Source organism: Zootoca vivipara, chromosome 10 (assembly GCF_963506605.1).
Source record: "Zootoca vivipara chromosome 10, rZooViv1.1, whole genome shotgun sequence".
Lineage (NCBI taxonomy): Eukaryota > Metazoa > Chordata > Lepidosauria > Squamata > Lacertidae > Zootoca > Zootoca vivipara.
In genome coordinates, this window is record NC_083285.1 from 24866311 (window position 1) to 24881192 (window position 14882).

At 44.5% G+C, this 14882-nt stretch overlaps 1 protein-coding gene across 1 annotated transcript in view; it reads right to left on the reverse strand.

The window, feature by feature from the left end:
* LRIG3 (leucine rich repeats and immunoglobulin like domains 3) overlaps positions 1-14532 on the reverse strand; it is a 57248-nt gene extending 42716 nt beyond the window's left edge. Inside the window, exons 1-3 of the mRNA XM_035127224.2 lie at positions 14064-14532; positions 3520-3591; positions 3111-3185 (exon numbers count right to left, since the gene is read on the reverse strand). Of these exons, the coding sequence (XP_034983115.2) occupies positions 3111-3185; positions 3520-3591; positions 14064-14368 (452 nt within the window). The 5' untranslated portion in view covers positions 14369-14532. The remainder of the gene's footprint in view (positions 1-3110; positions 3186-3519; positions 3592-14063) is intronic.
* Between the last annotated feature and the right edge of the window lie 350 nt (positions 14533-14882).

Sequence of the window (14882 nt, forward strand, 5' to 3'; positions counted from 1 at the left end):
GTGTACGGCCTCAAAATCACTTCCAACTTGCTAGATACCAACTTGGCACGACGTATGGAAAATTTAAGATCTGCGGTGGCAGGAATTTCACAGTACAATCCCATACATGTCTACTCAATAGTAAGCACCGTCGATGGCAAGAGTCCTTACTCCCAGGTAGGCAGATACAGGATCTACAGCCTCAGCCATTCTTGGCACATTCCAAGCTGTGAGCTCTGGGAGAATCAGCGTCATCCTGGCAGGCCACAGTTTCGATTCTGCTTTGCAGGGGTTTTTGTGTGTGTGTGTGTTGTGTGTGGCAGGGAACAGTTAGCTTGAAGAATGTAGCGCGGACATCCCTGATTACACACTCAACCGCCACCTGATCCCTGTTCCTTTGCCTTTATTTTATTTTGTGCTCATCCCAAAGTTGGGCCCATGCTGTGCTGACCTAAAGGTGGCTTTCATGTCAAAGCAGCCATAATAAATTGCTACTATTTCTAATTCCAGTCATTCTCTGCAGAGGTCAGGGAGGTACACGGTACAGACACTTGTAACCTCAGCCGAGTTCTGCTGAGCATAATCAGAAGCCTTTGGAGGCCATTCAGAGGCACTGTGTGAGTTTCAAAGGACAATGGTAACAAGACACCTCTTCTCAAGCAGCCCAACTGTGCCGCATAACAATTCCACATCTTTTCAGGAAGCCCCTTAAAAGAAATGTGTACATTTTATTTTATTTGTAAGGGAAAAACACACACACCATACACACAACCAAAATCAAATAAAGATCTTTATATTTGGCCGGCACAGGCTAAACTAACATAAACTCACAAGTTCCAAGATTGTAAGACTTGACTTTTAAAGTCTTTTCACAGCTGCAGAGGAATAATTTTAGGTTTTCCTGAGTAGAAAGGAATGTAGAAAGTAGAGGACACAACAGAGAGCTGTGGCGGCTGGTGCTGATTGAGACAGGGGTAGGGTGGAAAACAGGGAAACCAACAGTGGATGGAGCCAGAACCAAGCAATTCAAGTTTTGTCCCTCATCTTCCTCCTCGTGGTGTTCTGTTGCAAGGGCAACTCTGAGAAGGAAGCCAATAGGCATTGCCATTCACTGGATTGGTCATAAATAAGGAGGCAAATATTTGAGGCCTTGCTAAGGGCAGATTGAGGTTGGTGGGGCAATGTCCCATTTGCACTAATGCAGCTTCCATTAGCAGATGATGATAATAATGATGATGGTGATGATGGTGATGATAATTTGTTTGCCGCCCATCTGACTGTGTTGCCCCAGCCACTCTGGATAGCTTTCAATAAATCAAAACATCAAACATTAAAAACTTCCCTAGACAGGGCTGCCTTCAGATGTCTTCAAAAGTTGTGTAGTTATTTATCTCCTTGACATCTGATGGGAGGGTGTTCCACAGGGCAGGTGTAGCTACCAAGAAGCCCCTTTGCCTGATTCCCTGTAACCTCACTTCTCACAATGAGGGAACTGCCAGAAAGCCCTTGGACCTCAGCGTCCAGGCTGAACAATGGAGCTGGGAGACGCTCTTCCAGGAACACAGAAGATCTAGCCTTGTTGTTCTTCAGAGCCCATGCGATAAGATTTCATGGTATGGCAATGTGTAAGTCATTCATTCACAAGGGAGCTTTTTCATATTAAAAAAAATGATTCCGTGCATGAAAATGGTAAGGTAAAGACACTACATGAGGACCTTAACATAGTCAAAAATAAGCGAGTGAACTGATCTTAAAAATCTTGATTAACTTGTCCAACAGTTTGGGCTGAACGATGGGGGGTGGAGACCTTAGAAACCGAACTTTTATGCCTAGTTGAGATTTCACCCATGGAATTCTATAGTATTAGGCTGCTGTTAATTTTATGGACCAGCTCTCTGCTTCTGCTTCTTCTCCCCCCCTCCCCCAATAAACCACCTCCCTTTTCTTTTCAGTTCTCTCCTCCACCCAGGCTAATCTATATGAAAGCCACACCAATATCAAATGTCATTCAGCTCTTTCTCAAATAGGAGCAGAGCAGACACAGCGGCTGCAACCAGCTGACTTAGCTGACCTAGGCTCAGAGCAAAAAACAGCAGGATAATAAGTCACCAGATGTAAGCAATTGAATACTGATCACTTTCATTAACTGAACAGCTTCCCCAAATTTACCATATTATTTTAACCCTTTAGCAACCCTCTACCAACAGACACCGTGCAACTTGTACTTAAGTGCAGATTTTCACTGCTAGAAAAAACGAGACAACCATGAAGCAATCAAATTGCACTTCCAAATCACACAAAGAACACCATTTTTCACTTACTAAGGATGGGAAAACCGAGACTGAGAAGTTCTTACAAACATTCCATTTCACAGGAGCAAGAGGTTATGAGCTGGAAAGTTGCCAAATTCTTGAGAAAAGGGAAATTATTGTTATCAATATTCAGAATTGGATGCTCAATTCTGCTTTTCTTAATTTCTAGCTAAATATACAGACCTAGAATTTTAAAAGCAAAAATATGGATAATTAGAAAAAGGTAAAGAGTCTTGACAAAGAGGTGCTCTATTCAAACACTCAATTCAACTGGTGGGTCTTCGGCCTTTTTTCTTTCTTTTTTTAAAAAGAAGTTCTTCATGTATGCAGCTCCACATGTTCTGTTGGACTGAAGTCTGCATGTTTCCCATAATATCTATGACATATTTTTGGAAGAAGCCGCTCTACGAAAGCCAGCAACCAACTCCAGGCAAGCAGCAGCATAGGAAGCTACCTTACACAAAGTCAGAATGTTGACTCCCAGTCACAGACTATACAACTGTAGGCCTGGTTTGCACGCAATGCTAAACCATAGTTTAGCTCTACATGCACAAGTTAGAATGAGCCTAAGCACACCCAACCCTCATCTCTCCTCCCACGCAACTAGAAGGACTTCTGCAGTATTTAGTCTCACTTTTTATGAATCCAAGAAAGTGAAAAGCTGTCCAGAAAGGAGAGGGAAGTATGCATACTTAAGGTTTCATTCACTCGGGCTCATTCTACCCTGTCTGCATAGTGTTAAATCATGGTTAAAACATTATGTGTCAATATGGCCACTGTTTTCAAATATGAATAAAAATATTTTTAAAATCGACTTACAGAGACAGGAGAGTGATGTTTGCCGAAACAGGTCCCAAATTTGGTATGGCTTCAAATTCATTACTGTTTAGTTTTCTGCCAACATTAAAAAAAAAAAACAACCAGTCAACTGACACAGAAACAAGAGCCAATTGGTATTTTCTGATTTTCCCTTGACCATTTTAACCCATCGCACTAACTTAAAGTAGCCTCCCCCCCCCCAAGAAAAGGGGAAGTGGGGACAACCTATAGCAACACTGACTTACATAGATACCCTCTGGATGTGCCCCCTGCAAGTTATAGCCTCATTTCACATTGTATAATTTTGTGCCCATGCATCGCTATGAATACCACCACCCCAAATCATTTAAAGGAATGTATCTTACAATATGCATATTACAGCCAAACAGAAGACCATGCAGCCACTTACATTTCTCGTAGTTTACCAAGGTGACTCAAGGAACTAGGTTTGATTGAAGACAATTTATTGTGGCTCAGATCTCTACAAGGATACAAGAAGAAGAAAAGACCCTGTGTCAACTTTCACCAATATCAGGTACATTTCAAAGAGAAGAAGCGAGTAGCTTGCACAGAAGGAAATTGGATCATATATTGAAATCTAACACATAAAATGCACACTGGTTCTGTTGTGCCTCTCTCCTCCATCTACAGATAACCTTGTTATTGTTCTTCTAACACAGGTGCGAGGAACTTGGGGCTCTCCGTATGCTGTTGGACTGCAACTCCCATCATCCCTTACTAGTGCCTTTTCATTCTCCACCATCTGATCCAGGGATGAGGAACTTGTGACTTGCCCAACGTTTCAGGGCTACAAGTCCCATCATCCACAATCGCTGGCCATGCTGGCTGGCTGGCTGGCTGGGGAGTGTTGAAGGCCCACAGGAAGATACTTTTGCACCCGCTTAAGTTGGTTCAATTAATTGCCAATAAAACGCTGTCACAGTTCTACATCTCCTATTCAGTATATGAGCCAAACTCTCCCCCGCCCCACCACCACCATAGAAGTCTAGGGGGCCAAAGATTGTTGTTATAGTCTAGCGACATCTGGCAAATCCAACATAAAGCTGTTGCTCAATTTATGGCTTTCACCTGGTAAGTCTAAATTTGCAAAGTCTAGGTATATTGACGGCTGGGTGGTACGGAAACCTCTCCTCTCCTGTGTTCACGTGTCTTTGCACCATTAATTCTCACACATAAAAATGTTAATGCAAGCCATATGTGAGTAGTGGAAAACAGGCCTGGATAAACACTCCAGCCTCAAGGCATCGACATTTCGAATGCAAAGCTGGATGAAACAGCCCCATCTGCCACAGATGTCTCTCTCCTGCAGCAACGTAAGCCCGCTTCCTCGTGTGCATGAGCCATAATGGATGGAGGCATAAGTCTTTCCAGGGCACCCTTGACGGAACTGAAGAGATGTAAGGCCAACTAATTCAACAAGACTGAAACGGTGATCTGAATTAAGCTCACTTTAACACAGAGAGAGAGGCCTTTCTCCTGCCTTGCGCCTCTCAACTGGAATATTTGGCCTTGGCTCACAGGGATTAGAAGAACTATGCAAGCCCACAGCCAAAATGCTATGAAGTCATGGCTGTTAACAGTCTAATACATTGCTGTTCGTCCTGCATTAGACAAGAATCAGCAATTATTCCAACAAAGAGCTTTCAAAATCCTACTGCAAAAAGTGCTCTTTCCAACAACCTGCCTTTCTTCAGCTCACCTAAAAAAGTAAGAAAGCAGGGGGGAGGGGGAGGACACCCTATGAAAATTTATTTAAAACATGCTTGTTTGCCTTAGGACCTACCAGACAGTATCAGACATGAGTGGATTTGTTCTGCTGTAGTTATAACATTGGGGCGAGGGGGGGGTTAGAAATCTGGCAAAGCCTTTAAACTATAAAAAAAAAATCCTGCAATTACAACCACTGCTGTGCATGATCACCAAACTGGAGCCAGACACTTTCACTCAGAGCTCTAGCTCACCATCCATCTGGAGTCCATCAAGGCAACCATAAGCATAACAACTTGCATTATGTTTCAGACTAAATTTGTGTTTTCTGACACTGCCGATATCCACAGATTTTCCATGCACTGTGCCGCTTTAAAGGGGGGGCGGGGGGGAAGGAGATGCAAATATCCCTCAAAAGCCCCTAAGGTTTTCTTAAGCCTGATTCGGAAAATTATGACTCCCATCCCAAAAAAAGTTATAATGTGCCTTTATTGCTCAGCAGCCCAAATCAAACAATTACCAGCACTTTAATAATTCTGCTATTTTTAGCAAATTTTTACACTATCTAGAATCATCAAGGAGAAAGATGACTCTTTTGAAGAGATGAGCATTCTTGCAAAACTGCTAGAAACAGAATGGGAGCTAAAATAATAATATAATCCTTTCTGAAATCAGCTTCTCTCCTGATGTAATAGGTTTTTAAGTGTGCACATTTGTCTTTTTAAAAGGGCAGAATCAGCAAATACAATTCTTTAAACCCGTAGAAAAATAACGTGAACAAACCTCCTTATAATTTAAGAGCAAGGAGCTGGAATCACAAAAGTGGTGGAAACACATTTTCCACTCCCAATTGCCTCCTCCCTCTTCTTTGCCCTTCCCTTAAACCACAGTACATGGAAAGAAAAATCTCTACAGTGGTTTAAGCTTACTAGTAAGCAGCACTTTGAAACTTATAAGGCGTCTGGATTCAGGCATTTTCAGTGCAAGCTTCACTTTTGAAAGTAGAGCACATTTTAAAATGCCATGCTGTTGGTACAAACTCAAAAGTCCAGCTTCCACACGCTTCTCACCTTAGAAGACACATACTGTAGTGGACTGCTGGCTTGCAAGCTTTTTTCCTGCAAATGGAAAGCTCAGGAAGACCTTCTTGAGGGGGAAGCTTCTGCACATGAAACTTCTGGTGCAGTTTTGCTTTCAAAACAGAATTCCCCAGTGCACTCTCTGTGATGAATTATGAGAACCAAGTGTGTATAACATAAACTTGAAGGACATTTTAACAACCCTCTGCTAAAAGACAGCAATACTTGCTGCTGTATAAATTTTGCATTTAGTTGTATAAATGCAAAATTTAAACTCATCAGTTAAATATTTATTTCTGTTCATTTGTGAACTAGAAAAAATGTTATCTAGATTCTAGACACTTGAGTCTGATTGAGGGAGGGATTGACATTTGGGGGGGAGATACATCAGATAAACAGAAGGATGTTTGTATGTTTTCCATCTCCCTTCTCTACTGCATTAGGAAGGAGGAGAGCATTTGTTTCCAGTTTCAACTAACTATGGTTTGTTGGTATGTGGGGATCTGGTTAGTTTTCAAGCTATGGTTTACTGTAGCAAATCAAGATCAGAAGAACCAAAGTCTGAACTCTGCTTATTTCCCAAAAATGTGGTTAAGGCAAACCACAGTTAACCTGGTTTCAGAAATATCAATAAACTTCAGCCAGTTAGCAAAGGCACTTTTAAGAGATAGCTTATAGGAGGATGGAAAGTCAGAAAACAGGACAATCAACAAATGCATAAGACACCAAAGTATTCCACAATTTCAACTTTTAGCAATCCTTGGTTTGCGGAATGGTGCTAAGCTGTACTAAATAAGGTCTTCCAAGCCTGTGTTTGTCCAAGGAATTGCTCACCACGAAGGATGGTGTTATCAGCAACAAGATTCACAAATAATCTCAGCAAAGTGAAGTGGTGAAGAAACAGCTCTTTGGACATTTTATAAATGTGTATGTTAGGGATCAGCTCCATGTGTGCCATTTAGGTGCAATCAAAACGGTCTTTCTTGGAAATGCCTGAAACTTAATTCAAAATTTTAAAATGCAAATCCAGCAGCAGCTTCTTAATCAATTCCCGTTGGGGCCTTTATAGCTGCTAATTCAGCAAAAAGAAGGAAAGCTAAAAAACAAAGAGGCAGGCTGTAGCTGTTTTAAGACACAGATCCAAAGTGACTCATAAATCAGCATGCTATGTTCAGATTTTAGTCTGGAAAATGCTGGAGAACAGCTGTGAAAACTATCCAAACTTTTTTTTCCTCTGGCAATTCTGGTAAGAACTGGAAGGTTTAGAAAATGTAAATACCAAGATGCAATACAAACATTAGCAGAAACCATCCTTTAGATTTCCCCCTGTCTCAGTGACAGCTTCAACATTCCTAGACAAACCCTGGTAAAATAATCTAGAATTCCAAAGAGAACTGAAAAAAACAGCAAAGATGTATGGCAACTGCTCAGAGTCTCTCTTCCTCTTCCATCCTGGCTGCTAAACTTTAAACCTAACAAAAGCGAAGTTCTTAAACTGTAGAGTGTTCCTCTTCCTGACTAGCCTCCTGCCCTGCAAGCAAACTGTAAAGAAAATTTGTTGACAAACTATTACAAACACTCACCAGCTCTGAACAGTCTTGGTTTTATTTAAGTCTGTGAATACCTCTTTAGTGAAAGCCTGTAGTAAAAAAACTGTGTTAAAATTGGCCACTTTCCCTCACTCGGAGACTTTAGCTATGTCAACTGCAATTACAAGAGTAACCACAACTCAGACAACACGTACTAGATAATACAATTTTGGTCCTCCATCAGCCAGTTCAAAAAAACAGGCCCGGGATTTGCAGTTGCATCATTTGTTCCAACCCACCACCCAAAATCACATCCAGAAAAAACTTTTGAGTGTAAAAGGGGCGGGAGGTTTTTACTCAGATGGCTACCAGTGTTTAAGAATGCAAGAAGAGCCTGCTGGATAGCCCATCTAGTCCAACATCCTGTTCTCACAGTGGCCAAGCAGATGCCTGCAAGAAGCATTTGTGCACAAGGGCACTCTCTCCGCAGAAATGGGGTGGTTGCCTTGAGCGAGAAGAACTAAAGGGGCACATGTGATAGGGGAAAGCTCTGGTCAAGTGAGAGTTAATCAGCATCTATCTACAGCACGATTAAGCACTTCTAGCCCTCCAGATGTTGTTGGACTCCTATCAGCACCAGCCAGCATAGCCAATGGTCAAGGACAACGAGAGGTTAACTCACAGAATCAGAGAAGTGTAGTGTTGAAAGTGACCCTGAGGATCATCTAGTCCAACCCTCTGCAATGCAGGAACATGCAGCTGTCCCATACAGGGATCGAACCTGCAACCTCAGAATTATCAGCTCCACGCTCTCACCAATTGAGCTATACTCAAGCAACATCTGGAGGATCCTCACCTCTGCTCTACAGAAGGACCTAAAAATTCTGAACTCATTCACTTCAAAAATTTGCACTGCTTAGGGCAGGCATCACCAAACTCGGCCCTCCAGCTGTTTTGTGACTACAATTCCCACCATCCCTGACCACTGGTACTGTTAGATAGGGATGGTGGGAGTTGTAGTCCCAAAACAGTTGGAGGGCCAGGTTTGGGGGGTGCATGTCTTAGGGTAACAAAGTCTATGAAAAATTTTACTGGAGTTAGCCTGCAATCCCCCCACCCTTGAAGTAAATTCTAGTAGACTAGCCTACACCAGGCATCCCCAAACTGCGGCCCTCCAGATGTTTTGGCCTACAACTCCCATGATCCCTAGCTAACAGGACTAGTGGTCGGGGAAGATGGGAATTGTAGTCCAAAACATCTGGAGGGCCGAAGTTTGGGGATGCCTGGCCTACACTAAGCTTACTTCTGAGTAGACATGTATGGGATCGCACTCTTAGCATGCTATTTCGATCAATTTTACATACAGCCTAATCCTAAACATGTTCGCTCAAAAGTAAGCCTGCATTCTGAGAAAGCAAGCATAGGATTGCTCTCTTGAAGTCCACACCCCAAGACTGCATTCCTTACACATTTGGGAGTAAACACTACTGAACTCAGTGTGGTTTGCTCCCAAGTGTGAAAAGGAATGCAGTCTTGGGCTGAAATGCTAAGCGCTCTCAAGAACACATTCCTCTGCACAGTTTACTCAGAAGCAACCCCACTGTGTCCACTAGAACTTACCTCCCAGTAGATGTGCTTAGAATTACAGACTTTCTGGAAAGTAAGATCCTCTGAAATCAGTAGGAACTCTTCCCTGGTAAATATATTGGTGAGGTGCCAGAGATTTAAGATTTTTGAAGCAAGTAGTTTTGGTTATATATAATCAACATGAACTCCCATCAAGAATATTTCGGCAAACATGTTTGCAGCCTGATATTATTCACAGACAAAACTATCTGGGACAACAGTGCTCTATGTGCTAATAACAAACTACAGTACAGTATTTTGTTTCGTTATTGCCTCTTAACCGCCTAGAGTTCTTTAACAGTCTCATTTCTGCTGCATAAGAACAACAGGAGGCAAGAGAAGAAGGCCACATGTCTGTCTGCACGCTTTTTAAGGGGGGGTGGAAAAGCAAGTAATGAACAGGAACTTCTAAAGGCATTTAACTCAAACAAAAGAAACATTTGCACAAAACCTAGCAGACCACATGGTCTGGTGACACCTACAAAGATGGTAACCCTGTGAGTTTAAGAACAAGCGACACAGCTGCCCAATGAGTGATCACAGCAGGGTTCCTTACAAAAGGCCAAGTGCTTATTTATACAAGTGGAGCCCATTTTTCACACTTCTTTTAAAGGAATGCGAATGTACATATGGACAATTTACGTCTCCAGGGGAAATCCAATTAGAAAGCTTCCACTGTGCTAACTGAAACAACAAAAGATCTGTTTGTTTTAGTGGCCACTAAATTAACTGTCACAGAGATATCTCGCTATTATTTCTGTTGACCCAATATCCGTCTTAGAAAACAACCCTTTAAAATCAGTTTTAATTCCTAATTAGCATTTTTCTATAAATTACTTGCTAGGATTTCCCGTGGTTCAACTCATTTGTTAGATTCGTACTATTGCACCTTTAACTGAGTGTCCAGGAAAACTACCATCATATTTGACAAACTTTTGTTGTAAAGTTTACGGGATGTTTTTTTTTTTGTTTAAAATCAAATCTACAAATAAAAATTGTGACAAACATTTCTTGTCAAATTATAGCTTGGCCTTTACATTCCTCAACTATTTGTGGTTCCAATCATATGCACAACTTACCTGGGAGTAAATGCCATTGAACTCAATGGAACTTACTTTTGAGTAGGGACTGTTCTGTAAATGTTCCCCAGGTGTTATGAATACAACAGTCATTTTTTTCTCAGTAAGGAAGACCTCCAGAGGAGGCAATTGAACAGAATTAGCCAGAACTAATTCAAAGACTTCCTGTTTACTTTAAAGTTCTTATCTGCACTTGCTTCTGAAGTGCAACAGAAAATTAATAAACCAATTGAGATGTGATTGAAATGACAAGAGGTTAAGCTCAACCACACTATTTTTCACCTACTTTCTGACTTCAGAAAATTTCAAAGTCTTTGTGGAGGAATCAGTGTGGATACTAGATAATAAAATACCAGCTCAATCATGTCCATCTCTCATGCTTGTGTTGATGACTTAATTTAACAGCCAGTGCAATCAGTAACTTAGCATAAGAGACTGAAACCCACAGCACAATGAATGAATGCTTGTCAAGTTACAACTACTTTGCTGTGTCAATAAATCATCACCTGAACAAAAGCACAAGAGACCACAACTTTTCTAAAACTGCTCTCAGCTTGGAGGAATGTTGCTCAGGGACCATACTGGGTCCCATGTTTGCTTAAACAAGTATCAGCCAGCGCAGTTCTCAAAAGTTTTTTTTTAGCCAACATTTGAAGAAAAAGCAAATGGAGTTGTAATGTAGGATACCAGAAACCCTCGTTTTAAAGCAACATATTGAATATACATTTAATTAGCAGAAAGTCAGAGGCCCTATGCATCCCCTTGCCTATTAACACAATAGCATTTCGGTACATCTTTGTATTGCTTTTAATTCTCTATGGAATCATGTATTGTTTCCAAGCCACATTTCTGCATCATTCTCCCAATAACAGAGACTCCCAGGGCAAGGGTGTCAACCACTAAGGATGTTACCAACTGTAGATCAGCATCCTCCTTGTGTAAAAAGAAACTACGATTGGATGCTTCCCAGTGCACATGTGCACACAGCAATTTTCATTATGCGTTTGGCTCATCATACATTAAGTTATATGTACATGATATAATAATGCAAATTTCCACATGAAAGTGCCACCCGTTTCTTTGACTTTTTAATGCATCAGGTACTTCTTATAGGATACAGTGGTGCCTCGCTAGACAAATTTAATTGGTTCCACGGGTCTTTTCTTATAACGAAAATTTCATCTAGCGAATCCCATAGGAATGCATTGATTATTATTTTTTAATTTTTTTTGCCCATAGGAACGCATTAATTGAATTTCAATGCATTCCTATGGGAAACCGTGATTCGCTAGACGAATTTTTCATAAAACGAATTCGTCTAGCGAGGCAACCTCCGCTAGAAAAAACCTTTCATTAAGCGGAAATTTCGTTAAGCTGGGCATTTGTTAAGCGAGGCACCACTGTAATGGCATTGAGGAAATGGAAGGGGGAACAAAATGGCATCATTTTTTCCAGGGAAAGGTACAGATCAGTGTTAGAAACTGAGATACGAAAGCTAGGAGCTAAATAGCACCTCTAACCTACCGTAGGTTATGGGCACAACAACGGAATGGTTTTTTTTATAACAAGAATACAAAGTTGAAAATGAATGAAGTGCAGCTAAAATATTATGTTCATTTTTCACATCCTTCCCCTGCCAAACCCCCCTAATATTCTTAAGAGGGCCTCTTCTCCAGTCTTCAGAGAGTAGCTGGAAGCGGGGAGGCAGAGAAAGGTCCTCCCTTTTGTTCCACTCTGCAGTTTTAATCTGAAATCTTCGGCGCAATACTGTTGCAAAATGCGCCTAGAACAGGAACCCCCAAACTTCGGCCCTCCAGATGTTTTGGACTACAATTCCCATCATTCCTGATCACTGGTCCTCTTAGCTAGGGATCATGGGAGTTGTAGGCCAAAACATCTGGAGGGCTGCAGTTTGGAGATGCCTGGCCTAGAACAATGGGAGTTTCGGACACTGGTACAAATACAGTGTCCGCAATAGGCCTGGAATGCCATTCCTGCCCAATACACTCCTATATGCCATCCGTTCTATATGGAAGAAATCCACTTTGCCCTACAGACAAACAACTAACCACATTTACACATCTCTCTGCCTCAGACCCCCCCCCCCACTGCACCACTCCAAAGTTTCAAGCTGATTACTTGCGCCAGTCAAGACTGACATCTGGAGCTGGTACCCTTGGGCAAGGCCCCAGCATCTCAAGGCCGCAGCACCTGCCAACATGAGAGGTTTGGACCCCCCTCAAGAAGATAAGCTTCCACCCTCTTTGAGGCAACTTTTCCTCTTCTTCACCACCACCTCCTCCTCCTCACGGGAGGCAGAAACCAAAGCAAGTGGGAGATGCAAGGGGCAGCCATTTCCCCCCTCTCCCCCCCACCCCCCACACCTTTCCCTGTGCACAGCAGTGTGAACAGAACTCAGCCCTGCTTCCAGACGGACCACCTAGGTGGGGGGGAGGGGCTGCTCAATGCCACCCTGGCTGCTCCTTCACCCATCCAAGCCCTCTCCTCAGGACCACAACCTTCAAAGGAGCATTAGGCAAACTTTGTGAATGCAACCAGCAAATTACCAGGTACTAGTTACAGAAACCGTGTGCTACCTCCAGGAATAGAGGCAGCAACAACAACAACAACAACAACAACAACAACAACAACAACAACAACAGAAGAGAGCTATTGCTTTCCTGCCATGCTTAAGGGTCTCCCAGAGCAATTTGATTGACCACCGCAGGGAACGGGATGCTGGAATACATAAGCCTTGGCTCTGATGCAGCGAAGTTCTTACAGTGGGTTGGAGTTGTCCCCACCAGGGCCCAAGAGAGACCATTCCTCTCATCAGTCGCCCTGCCTCCCTATCTACAGCTGCCCAGAGCCAGTCAAGCATAGGCAGTGGTGTCTGTTTTGCTCCCTCTAGGAAGGCACAGCAGCTTCCACCCATACCTCCCTGCTGCGTGACAGGGAGAGGGTAGGGCCTCTTGCCTTCTCTCTCACCTGCTCACTTTCTAGCTGGCCTCTGGGCAATGCAACAGGTTGAGATTGAGCGCAACAGTCCCAGTTCCACATCCCTGATGCCCAGAGAGAAACCAAGAGAGGGGATTGTGTTGAGGGGGTGGGGTTCCTCAAAAGGAGAGGTGGCTCTCCATATGTTGTTGGGACTCCCAGCTCCCATTGGCTCCAGCCAGCGCAGTCTATGGCCGGGGTTGAAGCACTGGTTTACCACCTCTGCTTTAAAACCATCCTTGTCACCTGACAGCTCACCCACTTTGCAGCCAGGAACTTCGCCTGGACGCCCTGCCATTTGGGTGGGTTCCTCTCCCCCCCCTCCCCTAGTGGCAAAGCACAGACAGTGTGTGGAAGCCACTAACCTCTAGGAATCAGCCTGCTAAGAGGATGGGGAACACAAGGAGGGCCGCCCAAAACATGCCACTGCCCCTATGTGCAGCTCAGTGGCGCAGCATCTTCCTTGCCCACCACATAAGGTCCTGGGTTCAAACAACCAAGCTTTATTGGCAGACAGAGCAGACAGGAATATATGAATCGAAACGTACAACTGGCATCTGTTCACAGGAGGAGATGCTTCGAGATAAAACTATACAGGCCTATTAAGGTTAAAAAGCACCACTCAAGTCTAAGTCCTGGGTTCTCCAGGAGGCCCAAAATCTTGGCGAGCCGCTTGTCAGCCAGCGCAGACAACACCAAACTAGATGGGACTCTGCTTCCTAGGTTCGTCCCTTCCCCACTCCAGCCTATTTTAAACTTATTAAGCGGTGCAGAAATCAAATGAGAACAGTAATAAGAGCACGCGAAAGAATAAATCAAAGCCATTTGCTCCTCGGACGCGGGGAGCCCGGAGCGCCCCCTAGCGCCCCCAAGCCCGACAGAAGCGAAGCCCGCTCGCCCGCTCTCGCTACTCACAGCTGCACGACCCAGTCCGGGAGAGACTCGGGGACTCGGCTCAGCTTCAGGCGGCTGCAGTCCAGCAGTTCCCCCCGGCAGCGGCACGGCAGCGCCGGGCACCCTTCGGCCAGCGCCGAGGAGGTGGAGAAGAAGGCGACCAGGCAGCAGCATAGGAGCAGCGGCGGCAGCAGCGCGGCGCCCATGGCCGGAGCTCCCTTGGTGCGCGTTGGCGCGCCGCACTTTCCGACGGGACGACTGGGCGCACTCGGGCGGCGCGGAGCGTGTCCAGTTTCTGGGGCGCTGGGCCGGAGGCTCCCTTTCATGGCCGCCTGCCCCCGCTAGACCCGCGGGCGAGGCTCCGCCGCTGCACAGCAAACTCCAGACGCCTCGCCAAACTTGCCGCCGCCGCCGCCGCTGCCTCCTCGTCGCAGCAGCGCCTGCCTGGGCCCGCCCCCTGCCATGTGATGACAACAAGGCGGAGGGCGGGCGCTCGGGAAGAGATCCTCGACGGCAGAGGGAAAGCAGCCTGCCTCGCCGACCAGCAGCAGCCCCAAGACCTCCAGGAAGCGCTCCTGGCTTCCCTCTCTTTTCTACCCGCCTTCGAGGGTTTCTCCCAAGACCCGTCTGCAGAAAAGCAACGCGCGCAATTTCAAGCAGAGCGGCAGAGACAGGGCCTGCGTATTTTAAAGAAGTCTCCCAGTCCTCAAACACCCCTCTCTCTCAGCCCTGGAGCCAACTAGCAATGCCCAAGCCGATGCTATTTTGCTAGGAACTCACCACGAACGCCTCCCTTGTTCTCTTATCGTGGCATTGGCACCCATCCGGCTGGAAAAAAGA